We start from the raw sequence: 17,227 nt of genomic DNA on the forward strand, positions 1-17,227 counted from the left end.
CTCCGCGCCCGCGGGCGGCGCCGCCGGCACCGGCACCGGGACCGGGACACGGACCGGGACACGCACCGGGACCGGGACCCGCACCGGGACCGGGACCGGCACCGGGACCGGGACCCGCACCGGGAGCGGCACCGGGACCCGCACCGGCACCGGGACCGGGACCCGCACCGGGAGCGGCCCCGCGGGACCTGCGCGGCTGCGGAGCCGCCAGCCCGGCCTGCGCGGGGAGGGGCGGGGCCAGCGCGCCGCCGCTGGCTGCGCCGATTTGTTGCTCAACAAAGTTGTGGTATTTGAGCAAATCTCATTAGGGATGATGGTATGCAGCTTGGAGAAATTACCCTGTTTTGATTCGATTTGATTTTCTTTATTATAGGTTTTATTTTCTTTTCTTTTGTTTTCCTGTATTGTGTTTTACTCTCGTAGAATCGGAGAAGCAGAATATCCTGAGTTGGAAGGGACCCAAAAGTAACATCAGCCCAACTCCTGGCCCTGCACAGGACACCCCACAAACCTCACCCTGTGCCCGAGAGCATTGTCCAGACCCTTCGTGAGCTCTGTCAGGCTCAGTGCTGAGCCTGTTCCAGTGCCCAGCCACCCTCTGCGTGTAAAACCTTCTCCTGATATCCAACCTAACCTTTATTTTATAGCTGTTGTATTTTTCTTGTTTTGTAATTTATTTTATTTTACTTTATTTTACTTCAGTTTGGGAGGGAGGGGGCTTATTTATTTATTTATAAACATCTGATCCTGCTAGAGCTGAAAAATGAACTCTCCAGTGCTCTTCCTGAGTTACCCACCTAAACTAGGTAAAAGAGAGGATTATTCCTGGAGATATGATTGGTAACAGTAAAACACTTTTGCTGTATACATTCCTTAGCCAAAGTTATCCCGTGTACTGTTGCTGCTGCTGCTGCTGCTTTGGAGCTAATGATGTGTTTACATGTGAGAAAGCCAGGGGGCATTCATTTTGTTGTTATTTTAAATTTTATTTTTATTTATTTTAATTTTCTAATTGTCTTTTTAGATACATTTTACTTATTTTTTATTTAAACTAATTTCTATTGGTTTGGGGTTTTTTTTCCTTTTTAATTAATTTCATTTTTTCTATTTACATGACTTAGTCTCAGAAATATAGCTTTCCTGTTGGACGCCCCCAGACCATAATGGATGCAACCTTTCTCCAAGTGCATTTTAGGATGAAGATGAGATGCACTAAATGTTGCAGCTTCCAGGACAGATTGTAAGTTATTTGTTCAAATGAGCTTTGTGTTTTCTCCCTGACCCTGCTCTCCCTGCCATGCACCTCTCCAGAGGACTTTTTGCCCTGAGAGACAAACTCCCCTAAATACCACTGGAATTTAGGAGAAATAGCATGGCCATTTCCTTCTTGCTGGATAGAAAAGATTGATAGGCCAGGTCTGTCGGTCAAAAGATCAGAAAGAAGAACACCAGCTGCAGATATGAGCCGCCAGAGCAGTGGTTCTTTTGGTGGCTCCAATTTCTGTCACCAAGGTCCTCCTGCAGGCCACTGGTCAGGGCTCGGGGGAGCTCCCGGCTCTTGAGCAAGAGCCCAGTGAAATCAGCGCTTCTCTTGCGAAACATTTCTGTCATTTCAGGTCTAAGTGCTTGCCCTGGGGCCCTGGGGCCGCTTGTCCCGGGGCGGTGCTGTGCACACGGCGCTGGAGCACGCCGGGCACTCCTGCTCTGGCCTCGCTCAACAGCCCCGAGACCAAAGCGCCGCCGCTTCAAAGGTGGCAAGTGTTGAATTCAAGTGAGGCTGGAAATGATCACAGCTCCCAGGAGCTGGAGTGTGTCCTGAGCTGAAGTGCTGGGTGGGAAGGCACAAAGGCCTCCTGTAAGCCTCCAGCAGTGGTTCCCAGGGTAAGCACAGGGGAGAAGGGTCTCCAGGACTCACTGGAGAGACTCTTCATGCCCTCTTGAGCCACTTGGTGTGAAGGATGTGGCTTCCTGACACACAAGTGCTCTTGACCTACAGAACAGTTGGTTCTGTGCTCATTTTTCAGTAATTGTGTATTAATTATATTCCCGAGCAGGCTCTGGCTGTGCCCAGATTAAATATTGAGGGGGCTGTGGGGTCTGGGTGGGGCATGGCAGCGCTGGAGGGGGGTGACTGTGGGAGTGCCCTGTGTCATGTACTGCATTTATACTTGTTATAAATGGAGTGATACTTGTTGTACTTGGAGTTATGGCTCGGAGGGACAAAGGGACATAACATCTGCTGAATAACTGAGAACAAATGCAAAACACAGTCAACACTTGCTGAAAACCACAAATTGGTACTTGTGCATAATAATCAATTAATCAATAATCAGGGAATATTGGAAGGGGGGAGTTACTTGTTTCTCAGCCCACACTTTGTTATAGTATCTTGTTTTTTAAGTGCTACATGTCTTCTACACTTAACCAACCTGTATCTCTCCCACCTGGACCACTCACTTGTGCATCAAAGTGCTTCCTGGGTAATGTGATCACTTAGTGGACAGCAGCTCTAATCTGATGAGTGAGAGTCTGATTGAGCCACTAATCTAACAGACCAAACAAATTCACTTCTTTCTACAATTCAAAGTAAGTGTATCTTCAGTGAAAAGTACCTATGCTTCTCAGGTCTGAAATAAAAAACAAATTGCTTTTTAATGGAGGAAGTAATATCAAAGGAAATCTTGGATGGTTTAACATTGGAAAGATTTGTACTGCTCAGGTTGGACACAACTCCCTTGGTCTTATTTAGTGTGCTTTACATTTATTACAGTTGGCTGCATCTTTTATAGCAGTTACAAGGTTTACATGCTGAGCTTTAGCTTTCCTTCCTCAAAAATATTCCTGGCATTACTTCCTAGAAATAGATTTGGCCCATAAATTGCAGAGAGCTTTGGAGTCTCTTCAGAACATCAGCACCATAGACTATAAAAGACTATATGCTTTCTCCTGTCTAATATTTTATTTATATTAGAAGTCATAATGTGTTTTTCTCTGCACTCTGGGTGAAGGTTTAATTCAGCACATATATGAAAATTTCAATATATCCCAAGGCTAATTATATATCACTGTCACTGATGCTGCTGCCTCTGTAACTCACCAGCTGGCTGTTGGAGTCCCAGGATGGAGGCCAGTAACTCATCTGGGCAGGCAGTGCTGCCTTCAGCCCCTCACTGACGTGGCTCCCTGATGCTCTGTGTGTCCTTTCTAGTGATCTAATGTGCTGGGGCTTCTAGTGCATCAATTTATTCCATAACTCTTTGGTAGCAGGGGTTTTCTGCTGCCATTTATCTTAGTGTCAGCTCCAGCAAGACCAGACCCTGCTGTCCTGGCTCCTTCCCCATAGCGATTTCAGCTTCCCGACACAGCCATTACTGATTACAGCCTGGTAATTGGTTTTTGCACTATTAAATCAGCCCTCAGCTCCCAGCACCATGGTTGTGGGGCTATTCTAGTTGGCACACTTTATTTTGAAAGGATAGCAGTTTCCTCAGCAGCTTTCTAACAAAGCTTCCACAACACAAAACTCCTGGGGCATGCAGGAGCTGTTTTCATCTGTTTTCAAGTCCAAAGGAAACCTGACTAACAAACTTGGTTTGTTAGAATAGACTTTAGTCTCATCACTGTCAGCCCCCAACCTGAGGAAATACTCTGGAAGAGGAATAAATGGACATTTACAACACTGAGATCCCTCTCAATCATCCCAGAAGAGTTGGGCTTGACTCCCTCTACAGAAAGGGTCACCCAACTCTGGCAGATCATCAAGGCACAGCCAGCATGGTCCTCCCCACAGAGCAAGGGGCCTGATTTTCAGTTAATTCTGCCATGGTGAGATTGTGCATTTCTTGCTTTTGCTGAGGGCACATGTTCTGCTGAGAGGACAGGAAGTTTCTATAGAGTGTGTAAGAGGAGAAGAGAATCCAAAACCTTTAAGTTTTGCAGTTCCCACAGTCAGTTTTACTTAGTAGCTGCCTATAAGGACCAAAAGATTTTAAAACTGGTACCAAGAGGTGTTACAGACATATTCTAACTTTAAAAGAAACAAAACCAAAACCAAACCAAACAAAAAACCACCAAACCTAAACAAACAAACAACACCACCCCAAAACAAAAACAAACAAACAAAACCACAAAAAAAGGCAAAATCAAAACTCAGTGAAGTATTTACAGTATACCCCAGGTATAATCTAGTGATGGTCTCTGCCTGCTTGTCTCAGTTTATGGTAACTTTCCTTGAGTCTCTGCCTTACTGCTTTCAGTTTTTCCCCTAACCAAGAATGCTTTCATTTAGAGTTAATGGAGAACCTGAGTGGCACTGGGACCCATGGGGCAGGTGCCACAAAGGGAGCACAGGGCTGCTGGGGTGACACCCATTGGCACCGCGGGCCTGGGGCTGGTGTGAGCAGCCTGTACCCAACAGCTCCCCAGACTTTGCTGTCATTGCCTGGGACATGAGGAGGAACATGAGCCCAACAGGAAGGGAAAAACAACCTTTTATGATTTGCAGCCAGGGAGGGAGACGTCTGGGGAAGCAGTCAGCAGAGGGAGGCACAAGCACACAGATCCTGTGCAAACCTCAGCCCTTGGTGTCTCTCCAAGCTCCAGAATGCAGGCAGAGGGCTTCAGTAGTTCTGAAAAACTATTTTATTTCACTTTTTCCACATTTATGTTTAGCTCTTGGAGATCAGATGAGAGACTGAGCAAATGAGGAAGCTGAAACATTCTCATTCAAGGATGTATTGTCTGAATTATTCATTATAATCTTCATTCTCCTGTGGATTTTTCAGCATTTGTGTTTTATGAGGAATGTGGATTCTCCCTCTTTTACGTTATCTTAATGAATTGCAGAAGCTTTCCCATCTAATCCTTCATGCTCCAAAATCTCAGCAGAGAGTCAGCATTCAATTTAGAGAAAAAAATAATTCCTCAATATTTTTTATTTTTGAGAAAAAATATCTCCAAAAAGATAAACATTTCATTAATGTATACATGTGTATGGATATACAAGGCAAATTTCCCTCCTGGGCTTCTGATAGATGTATAAGCTGTTTACCAACTGCTCCTCTGAGCTGGTGGCAGACATTAAGTGGGGCAGCAGCTGTGGGGCTGCTTCAAATTACCCCTTTGAAGAGCAGAGGATAGAGCTCAGTGTGACACTGGTTGTTACACACCAGCTAAACAGCAAAACAGTCCCTTCATCTGCTGCATCTGCAAGTGAGACATTACCCCACCAAGGGTGGCAGGAACATCACAGGGAAATCTGCATTGGTACTGATATTCAGCAAGAAAAAAGCTACTTTGAATAGCAAAAGGACACAGAGCAGCACTACCACCTCCTGATTTTGCAGGATTTCCATCTTGTCATTTAAGCTTTCCACAGTGGGATGAGCAGAAAAGAAAATTATGCACCTATTTGTCCTTCCTTAGTATGTGCATATGCTCCCCTTTGGCACTACTACAGCCTTGAAATGCAGGGTTTTGTGATTCTCTCTACAGAGAGGTGAGATGAAAAACCTTCTTTGCCCACAGCAAGCATGCTCTGAGAGGTCATCCCACCAGCAGCGAGGGTCTGTGTGCCTCATCCATCTTCCCAAGCCACCTCAAGGCTATCTGCCAGCCAAATACATCCAGGAGAAGGAGCTTTTCTTCCCAAAACTCGATGTTCCATTAAACAATGACTAGCCAGAGGCTGACTAAAACATCTGCCTGAAATCCAGGCTGCTGCCTCTTGTGCTGAAATGTTTCCAGCTGGCACTGCCCCAAACGCAGTTTTTTTCTTCTCCATGGGCATGTGCAATTCAAAACCTGCAGTGGCTACAGCCTCTGAATTGAAAAGCAAGTCCTGCAAATCCTATTTGCACCAGGGAGCTGTTATCTTACTAAAGCTTATAGATTTCACAGAGTCTGAGGGCAGAGGGCTCCATCCCAAGCGAGAGATGTGATCTCTCTTTTCAGGGTCTCACACAGCACAAGTCCTGCTTATAGTCAGGTAACTCTGGGCTGAGACTGATGACAGTGTTTGGAAAGTTTGTTAGTCCTCAGGCAGTAAAATAATGTCCCAGAAACAAAACCTCTGCCTGCTCTGTATCTGTCTTGCATCTTTGTATCCACCTTGTCTGTATCAGACAAGATGTGTCTGATCAGTGAAGCACAGTGGAAAATACTTATTAATATCAATTGACAAGAGTCCCAGTGTAACCACTTCATTAATTTATCTCTGATTAGAGTATGTTTATCCAGTCTAGTATTCCTTTTTAAGCACTGGTTCATGTTGACTCTCCATCAGTCCTCTGGCATCTCATTTTCCAAACCTTGTTAAGATCTAAAATTAGAGAAATGAGAGTACTGAGCTACTGGTCTTAAGAATGGAAGTGTGCATGACCCCAGACTTCTGAACTTAAAGTATTTGTATTTAGAAGGTGATGTTTCCCATCTTCCTCAGCTACAGATGGTAAATTATTTCATCTGGTATAGATGAATCCTACTACCTTGTTCTTATGTAGTAAAGCAGGAATTATGAACATCTGGTGTGATGTTTTTCCCATCTGATGGACATAAATGGTAATATTGCAAATAACAGGGAAGCTATTCCTAAGTTAAGATTCCCAGTGATATTTTAATGTCTCCTTAGTGTATATAATATAATTGAGTTTTATATTTCTTCTGTTTCTGTTGCTTTGCATTCTCAATGCAACATGCAACAGTGTTTGCAACATGCATTCTGTGGCAATGAAAATCTCTTCTAAACACCTCGTCTGAACTCATCCTTCAGATCTGTCATCTATCTACCTATACCTCTTCTCTGTTGAAATACTGCTCTGGTCTAACAAAATATGAATCCATTGATTTTTAAAATAAATCTCTGTAGTTGCAAGTGTAGTAGTCTTTCTCATTTGCTGAGACCAAAGTTGTGAGTGACAGGCTATCAAAGAGATATTTCATGTTTTTAATTAGCATCTCCTCCAAATAGTGATCTTTCAGCTCTGGTACACAGACCTCCTCCTTTTTGAAGGGTCCAGTGGAGGAAAAAAGGGTCCTTCTGGATTGTGACTCAAGTTCCTTCTGAACAAGATGGGCATGTTAGGAGGTTAGGACAGGAGTTTAGGATAGGAGTTGGCAGGTTATAACCACCACAGGGCAAGAGCTCCACTGTCTGTAGCTTCAGGAAACCAGAGCCACAGAAGGAAGCTGATCTGCAGGGACACCAGGCTCTTTGCTCCAGAAACACTGCCCAACACATCTCTGTGTCACATGTGCCTGGCTCCAGCCCATCTCTCCAGGCACAGCATCCTAGCACTTATCTCCTCGCACCCACAGCCCACCTGCTGGCTCCTCCTTGCTCACATCCCAGCCCTGGCTGGAACATCGTGTACTTGGCACAAGGATGCTCCCAGGACGGCACAGCAGACATCCTATAGACACTCCAGACAAACGTGAAGAGCCTCCCATAGATCCAGTCCCCCTGCTTTTTGCTCCATTCCCCAAGCAGCTGGCAGCAGTTTATCCACGAGCAGGATGGCTCCCCCTTGGATGAGGTATTTGGGTGCTCCTGCCAAGGCAGGAGGAATATCTGCAGTGAGGAGCTGGGACCACATCCTACTTCTCCAATCCAAGAGCTGCCAGCAGGGGAGGTTTCAGCGAGTACGAGATTGCTGGCAAAATGCTGATGCATCTGCGTGCTTGACTCTTTAACCTGCTCGTCCTTTCCTGAACCCTTTCTTTCCCTTCTTCCCTCCCTTCCCCTTCCCTCTCCTCCTTCTAGGCATGCCCTTCCTGTTTCTCTCTCCTAGAGCCGCCGCCTGCCAGGCCCCGTGCAGCAGCGGCAGCACCGCGGGGCTCCAGTGCGTAGGTGCCTCTGCATCATCCCTCAAAGCGCGGCCAAGTGCCTGCCTCGGGAGCCTGCCACAGCACGTGTGAAACTGGAGAGCATCTGCTTCCGTAAATGGTCCGGTTATTCCGTATCTCAGAAATAACAAACAGTGATTTAAACACACAAACACACAACCATTATTGAGCAGGTGATTGGAGAAGGGAAGCCAGAGCTTGCCAGGCACTGACTGATGAGCCGTTAAAGGAGATACTCTGGATTTGGAGAGGATCTGCCTCAATATTGTAACTGATAAGATGTAGGAAACATGGTTAGTGTGAAATCAGATGTGTATTTGAGGGAGCTTGGGGGACTGAACCAAACTTACTACAGGATGTTTACAGAAATGGCCAAAGACACAGGAAAGGAAGGATCAGGGTGGAACAGTACGGGAAGATGACAAGGAAGGAGGCTGGAGGGATCAGACATGACAGCAAGTGTTTGGGCAGGACAATCACCTGGCTGGGCCCTGGCCCTGATCCATGCAGTCTGGCCTGCCTCCTCATTAAATCCCATCCTTAATTACCTTTGCTGTGTGCCAGCCCCTGGAAAAGACTCAAGGTCTGAGCCAGGGCTTGTTGAGGGAGCCAGGCTAGAGGACACTGGACAGGCTTTTCAAGGGATCCATGAGTGAGGAGTGCCTGTCAAGGAAGAAAATATGGAAGAGTATTGATGGGAAAAAAGAGCCACAAAAGCAACAAGCAGCAAAGATACTCTATCTCAACGCTCAGAGATGTAAATACACTGGCAGAACAAAGCATCCATAAAAATCATTATGTTTCTTCAAAGTTACATTGCAGTAATTTTTTGGGTGCCACACTGGAACTCTGCTGTCAGTAGACATTCCCCAGTCACCATCCCAAATGCTGTTTGTGAGGGTGCTGTGCTTCAGACTTGAATTAAATGCAAAGTCTCAATTGCAACAAGAAAGAAATTGTGGTGTTTCTAAAATAATTACAGTTGCTAAGAGGTGCTCAGCACAGGCAGACTACTGAGAAAGCAGATCCAATGAATAAGATAAATTCAGTGGAACTGGAGTACCAGGAGAGAACCTGCAAGGAGCATAGGGAAGCTCCATTCCAGCTGCTTCCAGGCAGCCTTTATTTGTATCAACAATGTGAGGAAAAGCAGCACCAACAGCTCCTGAGTTAGAAAGGTGTTTTTAATGAGTTTGAGGCCAGCCATTTTCAACACTTGAAACAAGGGAACTATGTTTGAAAACCAAAAGGTTGAGGTTCAACTGCCTTCAGAGGTGGAAAAACAACTGGCCATTCAGGTGCCTAAGTGAAAAATCAAAACGCTTCTACCATCCATGTGGAGCTTTGAGATGCTGTGATTATAAAGCAAGCAAACAACCATTGTATCACTATCAGAAAACATTGTTCCATAATGGATTCCAGTAAAGCCTGAAAAAGAGAGCACAGCAGCCTGGAACACCACAGGTTGCACTTTTGTCATTTCATGTGCAGCAGTCAAACACAAAGTCTGAAAAGCAGGTCTTGGAACTTGGTTTTCCCAGGCACAGAAAGGATTTATTCTTCTTGTACAAAGCTATGAACGGAATTAGAATGAGACCAAGCAGCTCAGGCTTAGGCAGCTGCAAGCTAACAGAGAGACTTGCCACCAGCCATTCCTTGAGCTGCTGTAAATGGCCATTGAGAGCAGTACAGTATGCCCTGATAAGAGAAATACCAACAGATAAGTACCTGGGAAAGTATTTTTTATATAATTACTTTTATTAAGACTCAAATCAGAAAAATAGCACATATTTTCATCTCTATGCAATAAAACTTGAGATATGTGCTTTAGCTCTTTAAAATTCAGTAAAGGTCATATAATGATGTTCAGGAATTATTTATGTTGATAAGTACTGTTGTGTCACCCTTAAATGAAGCACAGCTTCCCCAGATCACTTATTTCTGATACTCCTTCATAACTAAGCTTAAAAGACAAGTGAGCTCACAGTTCTCCACCTGCTTAAAACTGAGGTAGGGATATTTCAGTTAAGAAATATTTTAGATATTTCTCTTATCAGATATATCAGATAAGAGAAAACACTGAGTTCTTTTGACAGCTCTTCTGAGTGAAAGATACATCCAGCACACAGGCAGCAAAGGAAACTTTGTTGGTACTCAAGTACCACATTCATGCTCAGCCAGAACAGTTGAATGCTGAAGCCTGGTCTGGAGGAACTTTGGCAGGCTGGAGGAATGGTCACATTATCTTAAGTTTAGCACAAAATGGATGTCAAAGAACAATTATCATTGAAACCAACACTGTCAGTACAAAACCTGCTGTTTTGCTAATGAACTGAGAGAACTCCCAAATTCACCAGTCCTGACACCATCTCTGTAAACTGGTCTTACTAATTACAAGGCTTGTCTTTCTCTTTCATCCTGTAAATCTTTTAAATATCACAGTGACATTCAATCTTTTTTTACATTGACAATGCTGAAAAATGTAAGTAATATATAGGTAACACACTCTCTCTAAATGGGAAGCATCTGTCAACTCATATAAAGTGGAACATGAATTCCCATGCTATTTTTTTGAAGTGAAATATCCATGGGCTCCATGAAATGCATACTCATGGTTTCAAAATACAGACAGAAGAACCCAGCAATATTGCAAAAATATTGAGGAGTAGTCAGGTAAAATGAGAGAATGCCAGAATAATCTCTTATGTGTTTCAATTTTTAAAAATCTTTCTTGAGGAAAAAAAATCACATTAAATCCTACAAAGTTACCTGCAGTTTTAATTCCTGTTCTCAAATGCCCAACTATGTCTTATTTATAGACTGAGAAAATGGTTGTACCAAATGTTCTCACTTCTTCTGTGTGTGCTGATAGCAATAATTTCTGACAATAAATTTGAGCTGGCTATACACCACATCTATTTTTTGTGAAATTCTTTAAAGACTGTTTTCATGTCCACTGGAATATTTTATTTTTAAGAATCTATAAAGTTAACGAAGTGAGATCCACTAAACCAAAGTGACAAAATAGATTGCTTATCTCGTAACTGCTCTGTTCCCACTATTTAACTGTAAAGTATGCAAGAAGTCATGGTTTTAAAAAGTACATCCAGAGCACTCCAAGCAAAAAAGAAATCATAATGAAAGACTGAAGTGGCATTCATTGTAACAATGCTTTATTTCTCTACATTGCACTAACTGTCTATATGCCATTAAAACCTTCTGGGAATGTAAGTTTCATAGTTGCTACAGAGTGAATGACTGAAATGATCTTTCAGTCATTTCTCTAGCAGAGCTCATACAAATTTAAGCTAAAACTTTCCAAGTAGTCTATATAAGATGAGGAGATCATTACCAGTCATTGTCAATGAGGTCTTTTAAATATTGCACTCATACTACTTATTTTGACTAGGAGCTGTAAGTCCTCTATTTCTCATCTTGAGTCTGCTTCCATCTTAGGCTCAAATAAATGACGAATATCCGTAAGATAGGTGGTCAAATGTACATTGCTAAGTCATGCATAAAACTGAGTTTAGATACCCTTGGTCAACAGTCTAGAGATAGGAAATATTAATAACAATTTTTTTGTAGCTACTATAAACACATCTACTGGTTTACATAACAACAGTCTGTTCTACTGGTCAACTATCAAGAGCTTTGGCATCTCAAAGTATTTTAATTAAATCCCCTCATAAGTGAAGGTAACTACAGTTCCTCATGCTCATTGAGTGTTTCAGTAGCCCAGGTACAGGCAGCTGCTGGAGAGCTGATGTCACAGCAGCATATTTAAAACGTTCCATAGCTGCGCTTAAAATAAATTAATTGTGCCCACAAGAGCTTCTCTCTATTCAGAACAAAGGCTGTCCAAATGACAGGATCAGGTATGGATGTTGATAATGCGACATTTGAAGTTAGATGAGATGAATTCTGCCCAGAAATACCATATATTATCTGTGTATGTCACTTTCCCCTAAATATTACCAAGCGTGGATTTCACGTTCTCCCTGTAGTTTTATACTCCAGATTCCAAACATCTTGGATTTAATCCACAATCTACCCCTGCAAGAAGGTACATTCTGCTAAGTCAATTAATACTTCCTCTTTGAGTAATTAATACTGGCACCTGACAAAAATACTTTGGGGATAGACAGAAAGACATTTCTGTTGCGACTCTTTCTATCACAATAACAAGCCTTTATATCTGCAGCTCAGCACTGGCCATTGTTACTTGATTGTTCAGCATCCTTTATTTAAATTCTTTGCTTGTTTTTCTTGCTCTGCTCTAAGGAAATATTAATCAGTGTTCTGGCCTCATTTTGGCCCCTTGGAATCTCATATCCTTTAGCTACCCCAAGAGACTGTGGCTGACATTAACCAGTGCCAACTTGATTATATTGTTTGGAATAAAGATTGATGCTTGTACTTACAATGGATGTTATACAGTTAACTGAAATATATGCCCATTTACCAAATTTTTAGCTTTATGTCAAAGCATTTCTAACCAGGAAAATGAGGAATAGTAAGACTTTTAGTTACAGGAAGGAAAAAATGAAGTTTCTATGTCTATAGTTCAGGCTTCTCTACATTTCCAGCACTTCCCTATTTATCTAAGCATGACATGGATACTTAAGGAAAGCCAGATTACACATTCATTTACTTACAGGTCTTAAGAAACAATTTATAAAAACAAACCAACCAGAACACTAACAACACTAATACACATAAACTTTCACTTTACAGACATCTTTGTCTTCACATTCTCTTTGCCTATTGTAATAATAGAATGTATTGTCCCTTCTCTGGAGTTTCTTAACAAATCCAGTTTCTGGCCAGCACTCTACCTACAAGTAGAACAAAAAGGATGTAAAATCACCTAAACATGTTCACATTAAATGATGTTTGTGCATGAAATTGCAAAGAATATAAGGCATACTTTCATAGGAAACCCTCATTTGCATCTGAATACTACTTTTCTATTAACTTGCTGAACTTTTAAAAACAGATTGAGAACAAGATGACAGAAACCAGTTTTCAGGTTTAATATAAATGTATGTGATGTGAAAAGCCTAGAAATAGGAATCTAAGGATATTTAACAGGCTAATTTAAAATTGGACAAGTCAAATATTTTAAAACACCTTGTTTAGGAATATAACATTGATGCTATTCAGTTATTCAGTAATCTGAGAGGCTACAAGTGTCTGCTCCTGTAAGACTGACATATATTTAAAGGTTTCTTTCAGATTCTTCTGACCATGAAAAATGTGCTTTTCATTAGTAGACTGTAGCAGTCTCAAAGACAGTACATCATATAAATGCAGCATTCACCCTGGTGCTCTTCGCTATTTCAACGTGTAAACCTTTAAATTAAAGGCTTCAGCATTTGCACATTCAGCAGCTTTATGGCTTTAGTAGCTCTTTCAGCTTGAGCATCTATGACTGCTTCTGATTAAACTAAACCTTAAAAATCAGGTAATAAGCATTTTGTTTCTCTTCCAGGCAGAGCTGACAACAGGATGTCAAACTAGAGCATTCTCTAATTGGAGAGTCCACTTCATCACTTACCTTACGACTTCAGGCATACAGTTGTGTTATTTGCATTGTCTGTCTTAACAGCCTCAATATTCATTCCACCTACATTATAATTGCATCTTTAGTAACAACTGCATTATAGAAACCCAATATGGACTTAACAAGACATTTCAGAATATGTAAGTTGAACAAGAATCACTGCCAGGCCCTGGCATGCTGGAACTGAATGCACAGTCACATTACAGTTAGTCAGTGGCATTCTTTAACTTTCATCAGGGTTTAACTGCCAGTGATTGTGCCCTGCCATAAATCTTGAGCACACAGATCCTACCACAATAATGACATGATTTCCTTCTGCAGTTACTGAAAATTATACCACAGCCTTTGCAGTGGTATCAGAGTCCACAGTAAAATAATAAACTACCTTATTATGCACACAATGTGTTTTGCATTAACTGGATGGGGTGTGAGTTTCTTGGAACTTTCTGTTCTTTCTTATGTGCAAAGGAAGTCAACATATCTTAAAAGTGTGTTCTTCATAATATATTTGTTGCTTTGGAAGATAAATTACAGAGCTGTAATAAAAAATGATATATTGTTTGTTGTATTAATCTGTTGGTGGCTATTTTGAACCTTGAGTAGCCACTGGATATTTGTCCACTACTCAGTAGCTCATTTGATGTGCTGGGGAGCATCACTAACAGCTGCAGTGAGCAGAGGCGCGAGTCCCTGGTGTTGACAAGAGCCTGTGTCACAGCTGCCTTTAGTACAGTTCAAATATTGCCCTTCTGGACATCATTTTGAGAGAGGCTGAGCTCCAAGTGTGCACAAAGCCTGACTGGGCTACCACACAACCCAAGTGCAAACTGAAGCAGTAGCAATGACACAGGATTGACTCCATGGACAATTAACAAGTTTCCTATCAAGTCTATTGACAGACTAACAGGGAAACTTCAGAGAACTCACTTTGAAATATTTATTTCCTGAACACTGAATTATTCCTTTGGAGATCAGCTACATCTGTTCAAACAGATTTGTGATGCTTCTAAATGCATCAGAGATGGGGAATAAAACATGGGCTAGGTAGTATTTCTGCTTCACCTCCATGAAGTGAGTTATTCTACTGGGTTAACAACAGCTCAAGAGTTCATGTCAGAACTGTGAAGAAACCCACTGTATCAGAACCTAGCCTAAATGAAAGGAAATAAGCAGCACCTCCATTTTTATTTAATCATTTTACATGAGACAGAAGTTTAAATTAGTAACTCTTACACTACAAAGTTCTAAATCTTACCTTATCAACTTGTTTAACTTGTTTATATTCCACCTCATCTCTGTATCCAGCTTGCTGAAATCTGTATAAGTTCTCTACGTCATTTGACCATATTTTGGCACGGTGCATAGATTTTGGTTTGATTTCAGCTTTAGTCATGACTTCAGAAACTTCAGACATCTTCCTGAAATTAGACTTAAAAATATTAAATAGAGAAGACAGAAGCAAGTGATTTTGTTGGGAACATCGAGTAATGGATAGAACAAAATTTTAAAATATTAGATCCTAAGAAATGCTAAGCTATAATGAAATTACGTACCTTGTGATAACTTACATGTCATTAGTGTTAAGTACTTCTTTACTGGGTGTGCTGGATTCACCTAATGTTTTTCTTCAAGATGTGTGGGTAGGTCTGGCACTTCTTGAGTCACCGTTAATTCACAGAGCCTGTCCACAGGCGTTCCTGCCCAAAATATAAAGATCATATATTGAAAGGTCCAGCTTAGTGACTTCATATAATGAAAGCATACCATTTTGGGGCTGCTATTTAAAAATTGTACTCTTTGTCTATTGTGTGTCCAAGTTCTAGGCACAGAGCTGTTTTCATTGTACCAGAGCAGGGGACAGCTGTACTCCAGCCAGGAATTCAGGGAAGAGATGACAAAGGCAAATAAAAAAGACAAGAGAATGATAAGAAAATGTTCAGTTTAATATTAATGCTTTTCATTGAAGGGGAATTTTTGAACAGTGAAGTGTACTTTGCTAAGATGACAATGTTTGCCAGCTCCTAATTTAGGGTAAACAGTGAGTGCTTTGGCCTTGGGAACAGATTTTTTAATGTTAATCATAACACAATTACTGTGGAATCCTAACTAGCCTGGGCTCACTGATGGTGGCTTCCTGAACAGTTACACAAGCTGTAAGGGTTTGTGGGAGGAGAGTTAGGGCATCTGCTCAAAGCCCATTTTCACTGCAAGATGGGGTTACAGGAAAGGAAGGGAGAAAGACATAAAACAATATATGGGGACTCAAACCTGAGCAGCAAATGAGGAAAGTGAAGATGAGAAACACACCTGTGGCATGTGAAGAGTGTATGAATGTTTATTCCAGCAAGGTTATCTGATTAGGGACCTTGTCAGTTGGGAAATGTGGGAAAAAGGCAGAAACAAACAAAATATGCAGAGACAGGAACCTGACAAAACAAACACTGATAAATTTCAATTCCAGCACTAATAGTTGGGCTGTTAAGGAACTACAGGAATGACATCCAGGGAGACCAACCTGGACCTTGCACTGGTGAGACTTAACCAGGGGGGCCCAGACTTCGAGAGGTGTGGGAATCCATGGAACTGTATAGATCTGTGAGGAATATGCAGGAGCAGTGAGAAACAAAGATGAGAATAGACAGAAAGGAGCATAAAATAAGCCTGTCCTGTGTAAAACAGGACCAGTCAGTACTACAAGTCCAGCTAAGCCCCACATCTGATCATTACAAACTGTCCTACCCTATTGTATCTGCTTAAATCTTGACTGCCTCTCTGCACAAACTGTGTATTCCCCGTGTGTGTGTGCTGCAAAGATAAAGTGACAACTCCTGGTGAGACCCATGTATGAGTGAACACTGGAGTCAGGCTGGGGTATGAGCACCTCTGGCCTATGATATCTGGAGCCAGGGGGAGTGCTAAATTTCCAGCCACTTGAGCAGTACCAGGATGTATCCTGAAATATTAGCTACTGGGGGAGGGAGGGCTGTCATGAGTGAGGGGCTCCATGTCAGCAGGCTGGAGCAGGACTGTGGGTCACAGCCTGTGTGCCTGGTGCTGGGGAGGAGTGGTGTCTGTGCCTTCACTCACTGTGCTATACCTAGGGTGCACACCCATATTCACCAGCAAATATCGAGCAGGACAGGGAGCCCTGCTGCATCCTGAGCCGGACAAGGAGCACCAGGTCCCCAGGCAGGAGAGGCCCTGGGGCGCAGCAGGGGGAGGAGATGGCGGTACCGCCTACATCACTTAACCCGAGACAGCAAACACAGGACTTGCCTGGGGTCTCAGAAGAGCCAGTAAGAGATTTCATAGGATGTCAAGGGGTTGGGAAGGCCCTTAAAGATCATCTTGTTCCGACCCCCTGCCACGAGCAGGGCCACCTTCCATTAGATCAGGCTGGTCAAAGCTCCATCCAACCTGGCCTTGAACTGTTCCAGAGCTGGGGCACCACAACATCACCGGGCAACCTGTCCCAGTGCCTCACAGCCGGCACTGTAAAAAAATTCTTCCTTAATACCTAATCTAAGACCCCTCTTTCCAGTGGCTTCTATCTACTCCACCTGACAGTTCCTTGTACATTCCGAGGCGCTCAAGCAGACGCATCCGTAACTGCGACCCTGCTCCCACCGCCCTGGCCACAACCCGCCCATCCAGCCCTTAAGGCGGCCCACCTCGGTTCAGGAGACGCAAAACGGGGACTGTTCTCACGCGGGGCGGAGCGGCGGCCGAGGCGCCCCTCAGGGCCGCCTCCCGCCCCTCACGGCGCCAACGGTCACCAGGCAACAGCCCGACGCGGCCCCTTTAAAGGCCGCGCCTGCC

General features: G+C 43.0%; 1 protein-coding gene and 1 long non-coding RNA gene across 9 annotated transcripts; one reads left to right on the forward strand and one right to left on the reverse strand.

The window, feature by feature from the left end:
* Positions 1 to 11: 11 nt before the first annotated feature.
* Positions 12 to 13,976, forward strand: LOC146763520 (uncharacterized). Its single transcript, XR_014952142.1, has 2 exons — positions 12 to 1,240; positions 13,337 to 13,976. It is a non-coding gene; the product is annotated as an uncharacterized LOC146763520 (long non-coding RNA).
* On the reverse strand, positions 4,626 to 17,185 carry MEIG1 (meiosis/spermiogenesis associated 1). 8 transcript variants are annotated; one of them, XR_014952141.1, is made up of 6 exons: positions 17,080 to 17,185; positions 14,977 to 15,105; positions 14,664 to 14,837; positions 8,391 to 8,505; positions 6,994 to 7,059; positions 4,626 to 6,319 (listed from the first exon to the last, which is right to left on the reverse strand). XR_014952141.1 is itself a non-coding variant. In XM_021531021.4 (4 exons), coding segments are annotated over exons 2-4 (294 nt in total). In that variant the 5' UTR covers positions 14,979 to 15,105; positions 17,080 to 17,185; the 3' UTR covers positions 9,008 to 12,551. The 8 variants fall into 8 exon arrangements, 1 of the variants encoding a protein (XP_021386696.1); XR_014952140.1 differs by lacking the exon at positions 6,994 to 7,059; XR_014952138.1 differs by having other exon boundaries at positions 4,626 to 7,059.
* Between the last annotated feature and the right edge of the window lie 42 nt (positions 17,186 to 17,227).

The sequence above is a fragment of the Lonchura striata genome, chromosome 1A (assembly GCF_050655825.1).
Source record: "Lonchura striata isolate lonStrDom1 chromosome 1A, ASM5065582v1, whole genome shotgun sequence".
NCBI lineage: Eukaryota > Metazoa > Chordata > Aves > Passeriformes > Estrildidae > Lonchura > Lonchura striata.